General features: G+C 42.3%; 1 protein-coding gene across 1 annotated transcript in view; it reads right to left on the reverse strand.

Moving 5' to 3' along the window:
* Positions 1–433: 433 nt before the first annotated feature.
* The window catches only part of gatad2b (GATA zinc finger domain containing 2B), a 51,888-nt gene continuing 30,881 nt past the window's right edge, over positions 434–21,440 (reverse strand). The window contains exons 3-11 of the mRNA XM_079176041.1: positions 20,286–20,415; positions 19,686–19,817; positions 18,377–18,505; positions 13,426–13,587; positions 10,365–10,725; positions 10,051–10,253; positions 9,567–9,677; positions 8,647–8,848; positions 434–7,214 (exon numbers count right to left, since the gene is read on the reverse strand). Coding sequence (XP_079032167.1) covers positions 7,078–7,214; positions 8,647–8,848; positions 9,567–9,677; positions 10,051–10,253; positions 10,365–10,725; positions 13,426–13,587; positions 18,377–18,505; positions 19,686–19,817; positions 20,286–20,415 — 1,567 coding nt within the window. The 3' untranslated portion in view covers positions 434–7,077. The remainder of the gene's footprint in view (positions 7,215–8,646; positions 8,849–9,566; positions 9,678–10,050; positions 10,254–10,364; positions 10,726–13,425; positions 13,588–18,376; positions 18,506–19,685; positions 19,818–20,285; positions 20,416–21,440) is intronic.

Consider the following 21,440-nt stretch of genomic DNA (forward strand, 5'->3'; position numbering starts at 1 on the left):
GTTTTAAACAATAGCGTAATATTAAATCGGTTAGCATGTTTGCTTCAGTTGGTGAAGCGGACATGCCTGCCGCCTTGCCCCTTATCTCCAGCGGCACGCCAGACGCCATGATGGCTTTTTGTCCCGCGGCGTACACACGCCGTCCTGTGTGAAAGGGGCACAATTCAACAGTCGAGCATGACATCGTCCCGCCATAAAGGTTCAGAGAGGTGATCCCACTCTATATGGCTGTACTGTTACACTAATACGAGTTTCTAATTTTCCATTCCATTAACATCAATGAGTTGTTGATATAAGTGACATTATGCAATAAAGAGATGGTTAATGAGACGCTGTACAGAGATCCTGACTGTCTGTCTTGTTACAAAAAGGTGAATGAAGTCAAACTTGAAAGCAAATTGTTTCAACCTTTATTAAACATAGCTTGCAAGAGATAAATATTACAAAGTTATTTCCTCCAAAATTAGCTTATTTTTTTCAATCAATGCATAATTGTCAACTGGCAGTATTCAAACAGCATTATTTTCTTTTACTTTTTTTGAAGACCGTTAAATATCAAGTATGTGCAAAAGGTCAGGATTGATGTAAGCAAAACAAAAAGGACTTCAATTGGTTCCTGGTGGATTTCATCCTCTGTTTCTGCTCTCCCACATGTTTATTTCAGCATTGTCAACATTATACAAAACGTCAACTGAAAATTGATAAAAACCGATTAATTAATTAATTAAATGTTGCCCTGCTTTAGTAAGGGATCAGGTCAAACAGTAGAGGACCATACACGTCGTTTGCTGATGTCGGCAGGAAAAGTGATCACTGATTCAGGGTCAGCAGCAGCAGCTGTGCCCATTGAACGCCGGGCAGACCAGGGTTCCACTGATGTAAGAGCTTATATCTAATGTCATATTTAGTGCCAAACTTCTTTTTGATGCCACAAATTCCAAAAATGTTCCCTCCAAAAAGGGTACAGGCCTAGTGGTCTGTTGGGTCCTAACAGGTCTGGACATCAACATTGTGTGTGATGAAGCTTAAGACCATTTATCATTGTTCACTTATCAACTCACTGATATGTCATGTATGCATCGATACCCGTTGGACGCTGGTTCATCACAACACATGTTCTCACATAGAGAATGTAGCTTAGCTTGTGTTTGTCCAGGTTCGTTAGACGTGTGCTGCTCACAGCATTGAAAGATGACTGTTAAAACAGCTACATAGCTTTCCAGATGTCCTTAGTCACTGAACAGCTGAGAAACATCTCAATGAGAAGTGCACACTGGAAACCATGTTGACTTTTTAAATGTCATCTTTTAACGCTGACTCAGCATCCACTGTCCAATCCAGCAAACTTCAAGACTCAATGGTTCATAGAAAGCCAATGGCTGCCTGAACATGTGGACACATGTGGACTGTGTAAACATGCAAAAGACACCAGTCTGGTCCTTCAGAGAGAAACCAGAACCAGCAAACTGGTCCATCAGTCTGACCCTGGAGCAAACCACAAGTTCAGTTCTGTCCATGTAATCAACACATGCAGTGGAACATTCAACGTGCTTTTATCCAGAGCAAGCTCACAAAACCCTTCTGTAAGGGACACAGTTGTTTCAAGTGTCACTGCTCCGAGAGAAAAGAACGGAAAGTCAACCCGACCGTCTGAACCAATGAGCACCTTCCTGCAAACGCTGAACTAGTCCCCAATCAAAGTGAATGCATCCAGAGAGACGCTTCAAGAAGCAGAGGAGGAAAAGAATCCCAAACATTTTGCACATTGTTACACAATAATACACAGTGATCACAAAACGAAATGACAAGCTTCACAATATTCATGGCTTTTTGTTTGCTTTTCTACACAATATACAACCATTTAATTTCTTTTTTCAGTACAAGGGAGGAGAAAATGCTTATGTACAATAAGTCATTATTACTTCAAACCTAGCAAATATCGTGTCATTTATTTCATAGTCAATACATTTGTTTATTTTTTTAAACTGCAATAGAAAGAAAACAGAAAAAGAATGACTTCAAATTTAAATGTTTAGATTTCAAGAAAGAATCTGCAGTCCAAATACAAAGTGTGTGGATGCATCTGCAACAGAGCAAGAGACGGGAGCTTCCCCTCAAACTTCAGCTTGGCAGCAAAAAGAGATGCATGACAAAAACATTGCTAAAATCATGTTGTGAGTGGCAGTAAAAATTCATCCCAGACATTAAAAACTCATGAAAATATATCTGTACATCCAATTTCAACCGCTCCACCAAAGGGAATATTGATTCATGTTTTTTATATAGTGAACAGAAATGATGTTTTCCCAAGTGTAAACTTCAGTTTACATCTCTGAATCTAATCCTCTGAATCTAAAACAGCTTCATAGTCTCCCGTTACACTTTATCATTGGATCGTTGGGACGCCTGACGGGCAGCTCTGGATTCCATCAGAACCGGATGAACCAGAACACGAGTCTGACAATCTGGTTGGAAAAAACACTACCAACCACTGCACTCATATGGACAGTGGAAGTGTAACAGTGACACAGGTTCACATCCAACATGAAAACAACAGAAGTACTGAGGCTGTGCAGTTACACCACAAATCTCTCAACCGTGTGGAACTCCTCCGAGGACATCCTGTGTTATTAAATATAGTCATGTCTACAGAATAAGACACCTAGAAAGTATATATTCCAGTGGTACTGTCTTGTGTTTGTCCTAAAGTGTTTGAGAAGAAGTTCCTCCTCCGCTCCACGATCATTGGCCAGGCAGTGTTTTTCCCATAAAGGATTTCCTCTCTTCGTCTCTCAAACAACGCTCAAACTAAAAAGAAAAAACGGAGAACTTCATCACACAACTAAGGATATTTGTCCAATTGTAAGTCCCGCCCCCGTTAGTTACTGTTGCTAGGTCAGACAAGCTTGACAAAAGGAAAGATGGCGTTGCTGGTTCCATTTAGCCCATGTATGGATGCATGGTTTAGGTGACTACATCATGCAATGGAAGGATTATTCTTCACGATGATAAACTTAACTCAGGATCTTTTCCTGTTGGGATAGCCATTGTGCATATCAAAATGACATTTTAGAGATCCCAGTTCAGAACTCAAAACTTTCTGACCTACTACTAGATAAAGTATAATGGAACGCCACTCGAAGTCCTACTTGTAAACTGGAACAAATCCATCTACCCAGACTTCACATGACAAGGCAGCTTAATGTATATTTGACAGTACATATGATCACATATTTAACCTGTTCTACATGTTAATCAATGTCAATATGTCACAGATGTTATTAGGCAACTGGTTACGTTAAACAATCTCTGAAAGTTATCTTCTCAGCACAAAAGTTATTCCGTAAAAACGATGTAGAGGCTGCTTCAATTGTGTGTTCACTTGCCAGAGGAACATCACTTTGTCCTGGTCAGCCATGTTTTGATGATCAGCTGCACCTGCAATGCTTGGAGGTCAGAAGTTGACAATTTCAAATGGGAAAATTTGGACCTGGAAGTTGTCTGGAACTCAGCTATAGTAAAAGAGGAAAGTTGACTGGGGTTCTGCCAGATTCCAAGATTGCTCAACTGTTATTGGAGCAGATTGTAAAGGGGCGGGACTTAGAAGGGGCAATTCTTTTGTTAAAATGACAATTTCCCCGTTAAAATGTGTGTGAGTGTTTAGATTTGTACAATCTGAAGAGCTGATACAAATTGTGATGACAGAAAACCACAGTATTATGTTATAGCTTTTCAGACTGAACGAAGACAGAAGCCCTCCATGAAAAAGAACACCGAGCAATGAAAACAAGAGGGGATTGTTAGCTAGCTTAGCTAACTAGCTGGTGGGCTAATTCAACAGTGCTAGCTTCTACGGTACAGACAGTAGCTTTGTTCTAAACGGAAGCCTTGCCAAGACTGGCCAGTTCAAGACACACACACACACACCTACACTCTCACACACACACACACACACACACACACACTCGCTCTCTCTCTCTCTTCCATATGAAGTGCTATAGTTTCTTCTCCCATTTCATTTTGAGGGGGGAATGCTAAAACATATTAGCCATTTAAAAAATAAAAAAAAACATACTTTTAAAAATTGTTTTTAATTGTTGCATCAGCCATTCAGCAGAAATAGATTTAACAAAGTAAGAGACTTCAGCCACGCTGATCTGTGTGGCTTAACTTAGCATAGCATTGTGCTAAATGCCAATTTCAGGATGCTAACATGCTCACAATGACAATGTTAAAAAGATAGTTTGCAGGTATAATGTTTATACTGCGTTTATATCTGAGTTAAGAATGTTAGCATGCTAACATTTGCTAATTGACACAAAGTAGAGCTGAAGCTGATGACAATGTCACTTGGTTTGCAGGTATTTAGTCATAAACCAAAGTACCTGACACAAGTCTGCATGGCGTTGTACAGAGGATTCAAAGTCCAGAATGAAATCTAACCAAACATGTTTAGGCATATCATTTAAACACAAAAGTCATTGGTGACTGTTCCATTCACACACACAAACTGCACACAAACAGATAAACAGTTTGTTAGAAACACATCGACTGTTGCCCAAGAACTGAAGGAATCCAACATGGCTGCCAGAGCATGTATTGGCCACCTGTAACCTACTACAACAGTGTCGCTCTCATGTCAATGATGAACCTGTGCCTTGTTGTTTCAGCATACTACAATCTGGATGTTCAGCACCTGCCTGGAAGATGTTTGACATGGATTGGACTTTCCACACGTGTCACCCTAAAATAAGCCACTAGACCGACCAGTCACTGAATGGTGTTTCATCCAAATCAGACACATGATTTAAAAGACGAAGTAGTGAAGACTTAACAGACTTCTTTCTCAGCCTTCCCTCTTTCACAATGAAATGTGCTGGATGGTCAGTTCTGAACCACTGTGTCCTTCTTGCCCAATGCCCCATGAGTTATACTGCACAATGACTGAACACTGAGTGTTGTTACTACACTTTTCATTAGTGTAGTGTGTGTGTCTACATATAGTTATTGAAAATGGGTTTGAGGTCTAAACCAGTTTGCTCCTGCATTGGTGGGGAATGTTACTGCCTCTACATGACCATATTTACAGAATAAATTGAAGAGTTCAATGAATGAAATGTGCTAATGAAAACAAACCCCAGCATACTGGGCGCTAGGAATTTGGAAACTGACATTTGTGGTCCAACATTAACAGAGATCGACACTGGCAAAGTAACCCTTGGCCATCCTTTAAAATACACCTTGATGCAATCCACAATACTCAGCACATCTCCCCTGACTCCCTGGTCGGCCATCAGCCAGCATCCAGACCTTAGCCACTCTCAATTGTAACATTCTTTTCCTCTTTAAAAAAAAAAAAAAAAATGTTTTCCCAATTGGAAATATGCAAAGTGCTCCTCTGGAGTGAGGCAACTTGTGTGCAGAGCGTGCACACAATGATTGATCCATGTCTCTCCCATGAAAGATATAATCCACATCCTTTTTTTTCGCCCTCTGAAGCTAGGTATCTATACACAATCCATACAGATATTTCAATAGTTTCTGTTTTTAGCTATGATGATTATTATCGTCTCTGGGGGCTAAAACCTCTCAGGTATGCCACCATTTCATTAGGAGACGCCGCAAAACAAACAAACTAACAAATAAACTACCCATATAAAAAAAGAAAAGAAGGAAAGGTTGGGGGATGGGTCAACAATCTAAAACCCCAAATATAACAAGAAAAGGAACCCAGACTTCTTGGTTTGTAGATACAGCATCTGTGGTTTGGACGCATAAAATGCATTTCTACCTTCAGATTTGAGTTCTTTTCACTTTCTCAAAGAACATGTGATGCCAAGAGGAGCTGCTGGGTAAAAAGGGTTCAGTCTGTGCATACTGGACAACCAAAGGGATTTAGGAGTAGGGGGCAGGTAGTGAGATGGGAGGTAAAAAATTCCGCCTCTCTGGGTGAACACCATCATCCCACCGTGAATACTGGGTGAGTTTGTAGACAATGTCCTTCAGCCTGTTAGCTCCCTCCTTGCAGGAGTTTACATTGACTGTTGGTGTGCTGAAGGTGCAGTCGGGACGTAGCTGTGTCTGTCAGTCCTGATTAGTACAACTACAGTATGTAGTTAAAGTTACATCCAGCTGGTAACTGTTCAAATCTGTAGCAAGAGAGGCTGAGATCTGAAAAGAAGAAGCGATGAGGACCTATTGATGGGGAATGGTGAGAGCCGACTAGCAAAGAAGGTTTTCCAAACTCTGATCACATAGGATTATCTTTTGTACATATCTGCACCTTTTGTCAGTCATTTCCAGTTGGCTCTGAAAGTAGCAGGGTCTCTCCTCAAAATTGGTGATGCTGCCCCGAATTCCAGGTTGAAGGTGTTGGAGCTTAAGCTGTGTATCGGTTTGCAAACAGCTCTTGAAACTGTCCCTTTCCACAAGATGATACAAGTGTGGGTGCTCTGCTCTCATTTCATGCCTCCCTTGTGTTTGTTCCAATCAGAATGTTCCACATTGTTACTCCAAGTTAGCGAGCTAACACTTTTTACAAAGCTTCAAAGTTGTTAAACTTTATGTTGCATAGCAACCAGAATGCACCCTGTTGATCTTCTGTTACTAGCAATAGTCACATCTAAGCTTTATGATTGAGCAGAGAAAGAAATCCTACATGACCGTGGCCTACAGGGACCCTACAATGATTCAGCGGCACTACCCAAAGTAAAGGAAAGAAAAACGGACCAAACATGTAAGAAAGAAAAAGCATAATGAGTAATCGGAACTGAAGCAAAAATGGTAGGTGCAGGTATAATAATAGTGCTACCAACAGCAATAATAATGGGAATTATAATTGTTAAACAACGTTGACAAAGAAGAGTTTTACTATAATAAGAACATTTGAGATGACAGTTTAGTGTCTTTGTCCGACTTGGTGGGTTTGAATGGGTTGGTTTAAGGTAGGCACACGGACAGGCACTGCATGCGATGGGGTTGGTGGGGTGGGGATGTTGGTCGATCTGGGAGTGCTTCAGTATGGGGTAGGAGGGCAGGATGGGGGGGCTTCAGTGGGGCAGGTAAGCTGGGCGGGGCTCATTTCTGTCCGGTGATGGACTGCGATATGGATCGAGGAGGGATCATGTCCAACAGGTACTCTCTCTGCCGGTCTGCTAAGCTGGAGCTCTTATGGGCTCCAACTGCCGCTGGGTTCAGATAGGCAATATTTAACCCTGTGGGAACAAGACAAACACTTCTATCAACACCGTAGTTCATCTTTAGGCTTTGGAGTTTATTTGTTTACCTGCAGAAGTAACCATTTCTGTATTTACATTTACATTTCTGCTTCTATTAGAGACAAGCTGTTAGCTTCTTGTTTCCAGCAAGTATATTCTTTTCATATTTAGGGGTAGAGCCTCATTGAGTTAGTGCTGATGTATTATTATTATTATTATTAGGGTTCAAACCCTGAAGGGGCAGTTCCATAACTAGAAATTATGTGCAAATGCTGCACAAGAAATCTGACCCCAATCGTTGCGATGGTGTCGCTATAAATAACAAAAAGAAGGCCGGCCTCCACACGCCATCAGTCCAAGTGACTTGGAATTTGACACATATATCCAACTCAACTTGCTCCCCAAATAAGCCTCCTGTGCCATAAAAGACAGCCATGATAGTTTTTTTGTTAATTTGCATTATCTGAAAAACAGTAATATCTACTTTTTGAATTTTGATTGTATCAAACTGAATTTTCACTCAAAACCACCTTGTGGAGGCATTGCACAGCCCTCTGTGGGCGATATCAAAATAAATTGAATTAGAGATAAAGTCCGGGGCTCACCATAGTCAGCAGGATTCGTACTGACTCATTTCTATCTTTAAAGCCGTTATTCTAGCATGCTTTTAACACAGCTACAAATGTGGTGAGTCCAGCTTTTGCCTTTTTGACGGCGCATGTCTGAAATAGTCCAGTTTGTAAAATTATAGAAAAAAATGCATGAGGAAGTTAATGTACTGTAAAACCAGTTTATACTTCCTGTAGTGGAAAAGGACCAAAAGGATCTGTATCTGGCACATCATTTAATGGACTGGTCCTAAAATAAAGCTGATTAAAATACCATCCTGTCTTTACTGTACCGTTTTCCTTTAGCACAGCATTTCGCTGCATATGCAAGTGAAACTTAGTTTGTGAGTGTGAAAAAGGATTTGGCTGCACTGGTAGGGACAAAATGCTAAACTTTGACTCTCAAAGAGCAATGTATAAAACACTGAGATATCAGCTTCTCATTCATATCATATGAGCTGTCACTAATTGATGTGAATTCTGTGAGGAACTGGATGAAAGCTGTCTGTTGTCTGGTTAAAGTGCTCTCTGCAACCTGCGGTCTACTCAGCCACAGATCACATGTGAGAGAAGAAGCTCTACTCTGAACACCACTCCACAGTCAACATTCAACATTCATTCATTTCAGGGGTCACATTCTTCCTGTTCAACCTTTATTCATATATCAATAACTTAAGATGATCAACTTTATAGTTTAGAATGAAGTAGGTTTTTGGGACAAGAGTGTCAAATTGAACATGGATCGGTATCGGGAGCCAAGAATTCTTGATGGGTTCCCATGAGCCGATTCAGGCACACAGAAGACACTGTACAGTAGGTACCTGGGATGTTGTAGATCTGGCGACGGCTGTCATGCTGCATTCTGTTGCTGCTGCTTCCTCCACCGCTGCCACAGTGCTTGGCACTAGTCATTCCCATGAGGCTGCTGGCCACTGACAGCTGGGAGGCCTGGGCGAAGTTGGACAGGACGCCTCGCGCCGAGTTGGACAGACCTCGCTGCATGGAGGCCTGAGGCTGGGGAGCCTGAGGACAGTACAGACATCCCATTAACTTCACCATCACCACCACGCAGTGCAGAAATCCCCCGTGGTAATAGCAGATGAAATGCATTATTGGATTTAGTTATCAAGATCAAATGCCAGAGATTTGCTTACGTAATCTTGTGAAAGGCTCGTTCCATTGGTGGGATATGGTCTCAAAAACGTATAAAATGCAAGTTAGCTTCAAAAAATAATCCTGTTTGAGTTTATGCAAAATTAAAATACCTTTATTCTACATGGCAAAATGTATTTGATTTGGTATTTTCATTTTGCAAGAACCCTACACATTCTTCTTTGAAGGAGACTTACATTTGATACGTGCTCCACTCCATTGTCTTCAGCTTGTTACAGCTTAAAACATGCTGAGAGTGCAGTTCTCCATTTCATATCATTATCAATTAGTTTGTTTTCCAGCTAGTAATCCTTCTAATAAAACCATACAATTAAACGTTGAGCAGTGAGGTTTAATAACAACTCAATAATTGGTTCAATGAAATTCACTGATTTGAAGAGAACAGAATGGTAGCTCTACTTAATACAGAACACATGAGACACGTGAGCACCGTTCAAACATTCATGAGCAAATCATTTTTTTGAAACCTGGTTTTGAGAGTCATTTCAAAGCTACAGGCAGACAAACGTAGTAATACTATAAAAAGTGAAGTCACGTGGAAGGCGTCGGGCGGCGCGCTGCAGTGTACCTGGCGGAGTGCATGATGTCGGATCATGGTGTCAGTCTTGGAGGCGTTGGGGCCAGTCGGGGCCGAGCTGGGAGAGAGGGCCGCCTGCTGCTGCAGCCTCTGTTCAATCTCCTGACATGGAGACACATTCAGGAATGCACATGGATTAGAACACACACACGCACGCACGCACGCACACACCATCGTCCACCTCATTTTCATATGATGAAACTGAGGCTGACTGCCTCTGAAAGACCGGCCGAGGACGCTGTAGTCGAAGGGGAGTTTAAGAGATTAAACTGCTCTCATATTCATTCCTTAAAGGCGCAAACGTGCACAGCACACGGTGAAAGAAACCCTTTGCTACTAAACTAAATGTGTTATTTCACTGGGAAGTAGGGCTGGGCGGTAAAGTTAGTATGATATTCAGTTTGCTGTGATAGATCTTTATGTCGATATGAACACATGAAACATCTAATTGATGCAGAGGCTCAGTGGTGCTGACCTGCTCCTGCTGCAGGGCCTTCACAAAGGCGTTCTTCAGCCTGTTGGTGTGCTCCGCCTTCAGAGCTTTCTTCTGATTGGATGTCATGCACTGCTCGCAGAGAATCCGCCCACTCTTCTCTTGCTTCCAGTGGGGGGTGAAGTCAGTTCTGCATTGTGCGCAGAAGAAAGGCTCCATGCGTCCCAGCGTCCCTCTGAGTTTACCTACACAGAGGAATGTTGGTGCTTACTTTAGCCATCAGTTTGGTCTCATAGGTTTTCAGACTAATCTGAAAAGTGATAGATGTTTTTCCCCTCCAAATGTCAGCTGCTTACCCTGACTGTCGAGCACACTCTGCACCACCTCTTCCAGACCCACCATGTAGATGAACTCGCTGTTGGCGGCAGAGGGCAGGAAGTGGAGGAGTGGGGCGGGGGGTTTGGGTGGAGGGATCTCCAGCAGGGTTTTCTCCAGCTGCTTCCTCAGGGCCAGCTTGGCCGCCGCCTGGCTGCTGGCCTGGTCGGCCATGGAGCTCACCCCTCCACCGGCCGAGTTGGACATGGTGGATGGGCTGACAGCGGAAGCTCCGCCCAGGCCGCCCACCACACCGCCGGCTGCTGCCGCCTGCATGTGGGCCAGGTTCATGTACATGGCACTGGAGCCTGAGCGCTGGGAAGCTGCCACCTGCTGGCTGGCCTGCAGGAAGACACACATTCTCTATTGCTTAGAAAAGTAAAGTCACACTGCTGTCACAAGCTGCTACAGAACAAATCTAATCAAATCCGCCTTACCTTGTTAAATGATGTTGCTACAATTTCCCCCTCAAAAGCCTGTGTTAATATCTATACATGAGTTTTAGATTACACTTCATTTGAAGTTCTCCCTGTCCACTCTTGAAGCATGACATTTGATTGGTCTCTGTACAGATGCAGACGTTTAAGGGCACTTTCACAAGCCAACATGTAGTCTGTTTTAATATGCTAAATAAAGTCCACAAAAAAGTGATTCAAGATAAAGTGGATGAGAAAGGATTTGTGTGCACAGTGGATCAAAGTGTGAAGACGTAGCCATCAGCAAATGCATGTTTTTATTTGGTCTGCTCTCATTTGTGCACCGTGATACTGAACCAGACTAAATAGACAAAACGGACTATGGCTTGTGATGGTTCAGAGGGTTTCACAGGTTCATGGTAACTGAGACCCAGTCTGGGTAGTCAGGCATGGTCCCGTTGTATTGCTGCACATCTGGGATCTGTGCGTCATATATTTAATACCTGGACGTCATGCTGCTGCCAGTGTTGCTGTTTGCCATCTATTCGTATCTGTTTAAGTTGACTGGCTCTGATTATTCTCAGGTCGATTGGGAGGATTATACGTCATCAGAAGTCTTTATTGTCTTGAATGTTTCTCATTAGATTGTAGCAGTGTTGGGCCGTCAGGGCCTGCAAAGCCTTCTCTGCTGGTCTAAACAGAATCACAAAGTTATAGCTATTTTATAATTTTATATTTTTTCTTAAATACATAAAAAATTTTCTTACATGTATTATAATTTATAAAAATATTTTCCCCATTATCTTATTTTCTCATTGCACAGCTACTGTGCTCCTCAGTTGCTCTGCTTCCAGTGCAGATTGTTTTAAGTAGAACTTTTATCCAATCAGATTTCACCTCTGTGTCTCTAGGTAGAAGAGAGGCCCCAGGCCTGCAGACTCACCCAGTGCTGCCATGTGCAGTTTAAGTTGAATGGGGACGATATTGTTGATTGACATAGTGTTCAACCAATCAGATCTTTAGTTTGGGATTCATGGACGCACCAGAGCGGTTTGCAGGCCTACAGTGACGTCAGCATTACTGCAGCTCAGAGTCCAGATGCCTCTCTGCCGCAAGGTGCAGAGTGTGCTGTGATTGGTCAGTGGGCGGGCACGTGACTATGTGCCCGCGAAACATAATGCTTGCTAGCAGAGCTTTGGTTGTAGCAGACAGAGTTCAAGTGGAAATATATGAAAGACATTTTACCTAGCTTTGTTTTTTTAATATGAAATGGCGGAAGGAGGAGAAACGGATTTAGTGGCGGAGTTACTGGGAACGCTTTTCTCAAGAAGGACATTTCTGAACAAACTGGACAGTAAGAAATGACCCCACAGCTAGCAGCCCTGACCCAGCCAGGAAAAGGATTTGTATGCAGCGTCGGAGAAGCGTTGCACATGTTATGGCTGGGAATGTGTTTCATTTTAACTGAGCGTCGGTACTTTTGGAGAGACTCGAGTGGATCTACAACTCAACGACCACGTTCGCAGGGAAACAGCTCCACAACCGCGGCCCGCCCTTCGCCGGTCCACGGCCGAAGACGACCACCGAACGGCGGAAGACGGACGACGACCGGCGAAATACAACTGGGGAGGCTCGACTGGCATCGATGAATGGAGAAGGACTTCTTACTGGAACTGATGTACTGGGATTAAACTCTTTGTCAACAAAGAAAGGAGGATAGACAGCATTTGGTAAGTGAAGTTTGTTTACCTCTACAGTTACTACTGTTCATTTGTCTATCGTGGCGTTTTTATGAATAATATTTGAATGGCTCGTGCTCGTGTGGTGGAATGCGTGGATCCGCTGCAGGTCTGCTGGATTGATTTGTTGCTTTGTTGTCATACGAATATATGCGACTGCTCTTGTGAGTTTGTCATTGTGTTACATTGATTTGGATTGTATTGTCCGTTAATGACGCAGCGTCCCGTCATGCTCGTATTCATGTATCTGCACTCTGCATTTCATGTTTTGTATGCTAGGTGTTGAACTTCATGTAACATTTTATTTCATTTGTCAAATGTTGCCAGAATATGCGGCTTTTACACGAAACAAATAATAACCCGTAGCTGTGACGTCATAATGAGGTTATTAGAAGTGTAGAACAGCACTGAAGGCCCAGGTATAAAATCCACGGCCCGCCACTGGATTGTGCACACCTGAAGAACCTCTTAACGAGAAATGGTGTTTGTTACATGCTGCAAACTCATTTAAACATGAAATTAGCAACATTGAGCAAGGTTAGGTTGTTGGAGTGAAATTCTACAGCTTTAAGTTTACAAATGTTAACAGGATATTAAAAGAGGTTTTCTTACCTCTAGAACAGAGCCTGAAGTTCTGGTTCACTTTGTATCACTACGGTGACTTGTTATGGCAGTTCACAGAAAAGCATGAGGTGTATGAATACTCATCTTCTTAATGTGCTGCTCTCTACCACTCACTCACCGTTACTAACATTACATGAAATCACAACACAAGAAACAATAATCTCTCTGTTGCAGAAATACAGAAACAAAGAAAGAGACAAGCTCACGTCTGTCAACACAGTGTACGACATCAGTGAATGCAGTGCAGAGCTGGGAGCAGTTACCTGCTGGTAGCTGATGGGGTTGGCCATGCTGCTGGAGCGAGACATCCCAGGCTTGGAGGAGAGCCTCTGGCCCTGCAGCTGGGCAGGGTTCGGGGCTATCACTCGCTGCGACATCAGCATAGGAGGCAGGCTGGCATTGGCTGACCTGATGACTGTGTGACCCTGCAGAAAGGAACAGGCTCAGTACACAGGAGACAGTGTTCAACATTCTGCTTTAATGAACACCAAACCGAGCTCCTCGTTCATAACAACAATGAGGCAAGTTACACTTGTAATATAATGTAAGTGTTCGTGTATCAATTGTATGTGTTTATATATTAACTTAACAGTCAACAGCATGTTTTGAAGCAGTAGCAGCAGTATTTTGAAAGCTAAACATGAATAGATTCGATGCGGGTGGATTAAATAAGCACCTTTGATGAAATGCTACTGAACCCAAACCTTAAGTCACACTTAAGGAAAATAAATGAACTACATGCGAGAGGGCAGTGGGTGGGAACAAAAATATGTAGGGTTCTTTCTGGAGAATTCAGACATGAAAATGATGTGCAGTATTTTACAACTAAATCAGCTGATGTTATCAAGCACAATCAGCCGCCAGGATTGCTTTTATTGTGAAAGCCCGGCTGACACTGAATGGATCACCATCCCAGACACTGGCATGAAGCGCAGACAGTGACAGACCTTTCCTTGGAGAAAGCAGCTTAAACAGCGGTACAAATAATGCAAATCAACGGGATCTGACTTGGAGGTAGTTACGGTTAGTTTGCAAAACTGGAGCTGTGATGGACTCTGAACTAACCGCACCCAGTGTCCAGTTTACCACCTAGCTAGAGCGAACACAGTGTAGTCAAACTGTCTTGCACTAAATGCTAACGTTCAACTTTTGCTGGTACTGATCTGCATTTGCATTACACTGACATGCGTTTCTAATATTTAGTCTACCATCATTGATATAAATGATATGGACATAATATTAGAAACACCTGTAAGAATATGGTGATATATATTAGTTTTGCCATAATCACCTGGTCTCTCCCCTTATTCATGAGGCACTTATGTTGACACATGTTACCACAAACAGTTTTAATGAGCATCCATATAAGGGAGAGTTCTCCCTTCATGTGCACAGACCCAGTGTGTCGCGTTTACACAGACGTTATACACAGTGTGGGCAGCAGAGGGCAGCAGCTGCTTGGTGACTAAACTAACATCAAAGAATACCAGCATCCATACAAAACAAGCTGATAAGACAATCCAGAACACACACACACACACACACACACACACACACACACACACACACACACACACACACACACACACACACACACACACACACACACACACACACACACACACACACACACACACACACACACACACACACACACACACACACACACACACACACACACACCTGCTGAATATTTAATACCATCTCAACATGTAATGGAGGAACGGGGCTACGTCATGCAAGAACAAAGGCTTCCTGCAGGAGGCAGGACCTTCTACCATTCTCACCCATTCATTGTCTAGACTAAACCCAGTCCTACTGTCGAGCAACACCAACGTATTAATGTTACTTTAGCCCGAACCTTTACCCTGACCTCACATAGCAGACACACTCACAGAGGGCCAAAGCAAATCTTCTATAAAACTAGGAAGATGAGACCTTTGGAGAACCTGAGCCTGGAGACAGATAACGTCCACCTCTGGAAAAGGCCTCTGTGTTCTGATTTCTGTTAGGAATCCTCCAAATGAAAATGATGGGTTGTAGTCAAGACCAACAAGTCCAAGACAAGACTAAGCGGTCAAATTTAAATGAAAAGTTACAACAATAAAGTCCTCTCCCAAAACCAAGCTTGAAGAAGGACCTTTTGTTAAAAGAGTCCTCCAGTGACTTCGAACTGTTTTTTAATTAAGTAGCACAGGATCCCAATGTCAGTGCTGAGAGACTCAAACTAAAGGAGTAGAGAAGAAATGGTAGCGTGTACAGAAAAGTAAGGGGAAGAAGTCAATATCAATCATAATATGAAAAACATGTCTCTTCATCATGACTGTATGTGTTTTTTTACTTTATTTGACAAACCTCACATTGCATAACATTACTTTACGTTACGGTGTGGCTCCAAAATGGACAAACACAGTGTTGGGACTTCGCCATGTGTTCTGAACAAAGAGAAGTGGGGCCTGCAGAGTAGTCAGCAGCCAGACTTGAGTTAAGATCACACCAAGCTCCGTGAGACGTTAAGGCTTACCTAAGTGTGACTTTTTATCCAAACTCAACACTGAGATCTCATTGGACGAGGGTCACAGGCTCCACAGGGATTCCCTGACATCACAGAATCTATAAAAAACAGCTTCACCTCCAACTTACCGCTGTTCCGTCCGACTCGAGTTGGTGCAAGGAGACAGAAACAATGTTGCTTTTGAAGAGAATCCTAGGTCATAGTCTTAACTTCGCTGGACGAACAATAGACTGTCTCGTTTTTTAACCCTGAAGGAGCGAACGGATAACTTCTATGCCCCGTTCTCTCCCTATTAACGTTGACACTTTGCCTGTCGGAAGGATGAGAATTCCCTTAACTTCCGAGGAATCCCCGCCCGTCCCAGCTTGAAGCTCCGGATCCGAGTTTAACCAAGAAGCTCGAAGAACTACATTGACCGCTACGAAGTCATCTCAGAGTAAGAGGCTTGTGTCTGGGCAGAGTTAGGTCATAGTGTGTTTATTACCAAGTTTACTGTACTGTTATAACGTGTTGTTGTGTATGTTCATGGACCGCCAAGTTCCGTTAGAGCTGTGAAGAAACTACCGTTGTGCTCCATGCTGCTGCAATAGTGTTGTAGTCGGGTTTCTGTGTGATAAAGTTAACAGTTTCCGTATTTTACTGCGGCGGTGACTATCTGCCTTGTTTTGAGTGTTCCCTTTTTTTCCCTATTCTTTTACTAACACACACACACACACACACACACACACACACACACACACACACACACACACACACACACACACACACACACACACACACACACACACACACACACACACACACACACACACACACACACACACAGTAGTCTTGCGTGGTGTGGTCACATGCAAGACTACATCCACCATTGTTTGTGTAGTTTCTCGCTTCATGCGCGCAAACACACCACAGATTGATTGTTGATGTTAGATAGTAGGCTCGTAATTGTATAGTAGTTGTTGTTAGTTTTAGATATCGTTTAACTTGATCAATATTATTGGAATTTAATAAACTCTGTTATACTTTAAAGAGCAGCTGTTTGTGATTACTGTGCATGTGTATTGTGATAACAGCTGATATGTGGCCTGTGCTCAAATTCAAACCTTCACCGTTCACTCTGAATGTGAAATAATACTTTGACTATTGACATTGTGAGTAAATAATTATGAGACTTAATTTATAGTTTGGTTATTGGTCTCTGTTCTCAGGGTCGTGCCCCGTTATTATTAATAATTGTTAATAATCTTATTGATATTAATAATTCTATTGATGTCAATAATTTAGTTTTTCATATTTGCTGATAACCAAACACGCTCCTGCCTGATCCCAACAACAGTAAACAACTTTTACTGGAGTGGAGGAGAGAGACGGACGGACAGCAGGAGGATGGGTGCTGGTTTAGACTGAACTTATTTTAACTCCAGGTTGTGAGGTGACATGCAGCAAAGTCACCTCAGTTTCTTTTTTTATTTCTTTGAATTGTGCAATTTGAAGCATTCTGGCCATGATTTGTATAAATATAAAACAAAACACTTTACCTTCAGAAAGGATATTATTTATATATTATATATATATATATATATATATATTTATATTACTTATTTTAACTTTACAACTATATTTTAGAATAAAAATACATTTATTTTAACTTTAAAAGAGATCGAGAATCTACATCTGTCAGTAAAAGAAAAAAAGCAGAAATTCTTAAAATAGAAAATACTAAATAAATACAATAATATAAAAGCTGTTCTGCAAAACCTTCTGCATGGCAGCAGACTGAATCATGATGACAGGATTCTACAGTACAAGACATGAATAGCTCACATTTTGGCTAATGTTTTTAGCAAAGTTTTCTGCAGTTGCTTTACTTCCCGTGGAGACAGTGAGCTGAAACACGGACACAGTTACTCTGCCACTGTAACCCACAGCCGCCCCACAACAATACCAGAACCAATCCATCCAATCCATCCAATCCATCCACCCCCGCTGACCATGACCAGTAAACCGAAGCAGTCAAAGTACAATTGGTGGAGTGATCCTTCGAATTTGAGTGAGAGCTTGTTGTTTTCCCCACCTGATTCACTCAGGACAAATACTGTTACCGGGACGCCCCCCAGAATTTCTTAGTTCTGCAGTGAGACGTCCTCGTCTCAAACGTCCTCTCTCTGTCTCTGTCTCTGTGTCTCCGGCTCAGCACAGCGCGAGACTCACATCAGGATCAGAGAGAAGAAAACATTGGAGAACTCTGGTCGTCTCAAACACAATAAAACCCTCACAAGTAAGTTTATCACAACATGTGACCAACAAGCAGAACGTCAATGTGTTTGTGGAGCAGCCATCAGGCGACGGTAGTGATGTCATACGGAGTCTGATCACAACAACCCGATCATCAATGAAAGATCATCACTGAGATCATTGTTCAACTGTGAATGTATTTTAAGGATTTGGAACTTCTTGTATTGCTGCTCAAGAAAGATTATTTGTATGTATACAAGAATAATAAACTTAAATAATTGTCTTTTTTTCTCATAAAATAACCAATAAGAGTATCGATAAGGAACCAAACCAACAAGCAGTAACGATAAGAGTACTACTACCGATAACATCCACACCCATCCCGATAGTGTTACTGAAGTAATACAATCTCTGAAGGTGAGGAGGTGTAATGTATAGGAACACACAAGCAGACACACACAAACCTGTGCATTGCGGAGGTTCTGGGGGTCAGGGTTGTGCAGGCCTGGCCTCACAGGCAGCTTCCCCAGGCCAGGAGAGCTGTGGATGGGAGGAGGCTGCACAGAGGATGCAGCGTTCTGAACCACTGGGACCTGCACACAGACATCAACACAGCATTAACACTGCTGTAGGATCTGGAAATGGGAATTTGTAACCTAGAGGTTTTACTTCAACATTTCCAATCACATTAGAGTACATCTTAACTATAACAGAGCATTTATTTGTTCATCCTATCTGACCTTCATCATTTGGTCACAATAGTACCAAGCTTACCATAGGCCCACCAATCAGAGCGTGCAGTCTTACACCACTTGTGTGATGTGATGTTTGTATTAAATGCAGTAAAGTTTCCAGTTTATAAACCAATGCTGGTCATCTGCACAAAAATGAGCTTTTAAAAAACTACAGCAGAGGATGCTTTCAAAAATGTATTTTGATATTTTAGTGACATAAATGGAAACTGGAACATGGAATATTCAAACATGTAGAAAGCACAAACCACAACACTTCCGAAGACAATTAGGGTCACATGTAAAAAATGTTTTTAATTCTTGAAGTTAGTTGTGAGAATAAAGTCAGGCTGTGTGCTGAATGAATCTCTCTTCATGTTTCGGGGAGCTATAACGTGATCAGCCATTATTTCCTTAATTTCCAAATTGGAATTCAAATTTTTAGAATACATATGATTGACACTTATTATTTCCCACACTGCCATGTAATATCTTGTGAATATCTATGCTCACTACAAACCACAATGCATTGGTCATCTCTACCTATCTGAGTTTGGTATATCGTGTGAAGACCGCCTGCAGTGCTACTGCTGTTCTGTGTCTCTGGGGTGCAGCTGCAAACACTGTAGTTCTTCCTCATCCTAGTGACGCATTTAAGATGAGGAAGAACTACAGAGTGATACTCAGCTCTTATAGCTGTGGGGCACAACAATGCTCAAAAACTTCGTGGCAAAAAATGGCATCTTAAAAAGTAAGAACAGAGGACGGTATTGGTTTACAATAGATTTGATGGTATTTTGGATGACTCGGATATTCAGAATGAATTCAGACAGTGTACAGTTGTATTTTGGGGTTTAGATGTACGAGTATTTCTTTCATTGACGTTTTGTGAGTTTATTTTAGAGTAGAAGAATTAAGTTGCATAACATAGAAATACTCAAGTAACTTTAAAGTACAGTTCCACCACTGACTACTCCAGAAGCAGGCACATGCAACAGAGTGTCCAGCAGTGGAGAGGTGAGCGCTCAGCAGCAGCACTGACCTTCTGCACCACGTTCTCCTTCTGCATCTGACTCTGTCGGAGCTTCTTGAGCAGCACCAGGCGAGCCTCCTCCAGACGCAGCTCCTCTCTCAGAGCTTTGATCATCTGCTGCCTCTCTTCTCCTGTCTTCCCCTGGAACACACACACACACACACACACACACACACACACACACACACACACACACACACACACACACACACACACACACACACACACACACACACACACACGGTATCCAGATGGTAAATGTAAGGCAACACATGACACACCTCTGAACTAAACAGCCTGCATAAATACACCTTTAAATAAAGCAGTTATAGAAGTTACTTAAAGGATAGGTCTCTTTCATTCTAATATTTGAATGATGCATATCATACATTAATTAAGGTGTTCATTTTCATTTCTACTGTATTTTCTAAGTTAGATTTTTCATTCTTTATGATTTCCCATGTGATGTGCTATCGACAGCCCTGTGTAGTGAAGCCATGCAGCTTTCATTATGTTAATGAATCAATGACTGTACAGAATTGACTCCGACACGTTATTGTGGTCTAAACCAGCTGTACACTACATTCAGTGTATTCCCTAAGGTTTCACCTTGAACATGTCCAGGTTGGCCTGGTGCAGGCGCTCCTCAGGGCGAGGCGTTGTTCTGGGACTGGACGCCTCATTGTCTGACAGGATGATAACGTCTGGAGACGGAGTTCGTCTGTCATGGTCCGCATCACTACGTTGGAAAAACAAGAAGAACAAAACTTTTGTAGAACCTGAAATGCATTTCCATTATTATAATTGTTTGAATAAAAACTGGATGTGGACATAGAGCTCTGAGGCTGACTTGGGAGTCAGTTTGTGAAGCAGTGCATGAGAGGAGCACCGTAGCCTTTAAGAGCTGCTAGCAGGACAGTCGCTTTAAATATTTTGAACCTCTCTCTATATTTCACTAGTGACCCCTAAATCCCATTGGTCACTCCAAAGTGATGCTGTGCAAAGGCCTCCACCTTCATGCCTTACCACCTGATATCAGTTCAGAAAGTGTCCGGTTTGTTGTGCTGACTGCATTAACAGCTGCAGAACAACAAATTTGAGTGCGCGCAGTTTTAAAATCGGATAATTTTCTTTCTTTTGTGCTCATGTCAACTCATTTTTAGGGAATGATGCATGATGCACCAGATATCTGGAATATTTCCATCTGATGGAATGGTGCAGCCATAAAAGTATTTCACTTAGTGGAAAGATCATATAGCTTCAAGGAACAGCTGCGATATTCTTCAAGTCTTAAGATACGTCTCCACAGGCTTTGGGCAGTGTCTCTGCGGCTCAGTCAGACTCTTGTGATCAGTACGTTCTTGGTCACCTCCGTGACTGAGGCCCTTCTCGCCAGGTTACAGAGTTTGGGGGTGAGTCCAGCTCTAGGTTTCAGACTTCTTCCATTTCATAATGATGAAGCCCACACATGGTTTTATACGGCTCCATGCCTCTATACAGTCTGTGTGGTTGTGGAGGTCTACAGAAAGTTGCTCTGCCTTCGGGGCCTAGCTTTGCTGTGTATCGTGGGACCTTACATACACAGGTGTGAGCCTTTCAATATCATTTCATTTCTATGAGCTGGACTGATATCAAGTTGTAGAGACATCACAAAGATCCTCAAGGCTATCATCATGCAGCTGAGCTTAATGAGGGGGCCAAACCAAAGGTCTGAAGTCAAATCTTTTTTCATCTTTCAGAGCTTTACGTGATTTCATTCAATTT

This window comes from Pholis gunnellus (assembly GCF_910591455.1).
Source record: "Pholis gunnellus genome assembly, chromosome: 16".
Lineage (NCBI taxonomy): Eukaryota > Metazoa > Chordata > Actinopteri > Perciformes > Pholidae > Pholis > Pholis gunnellus.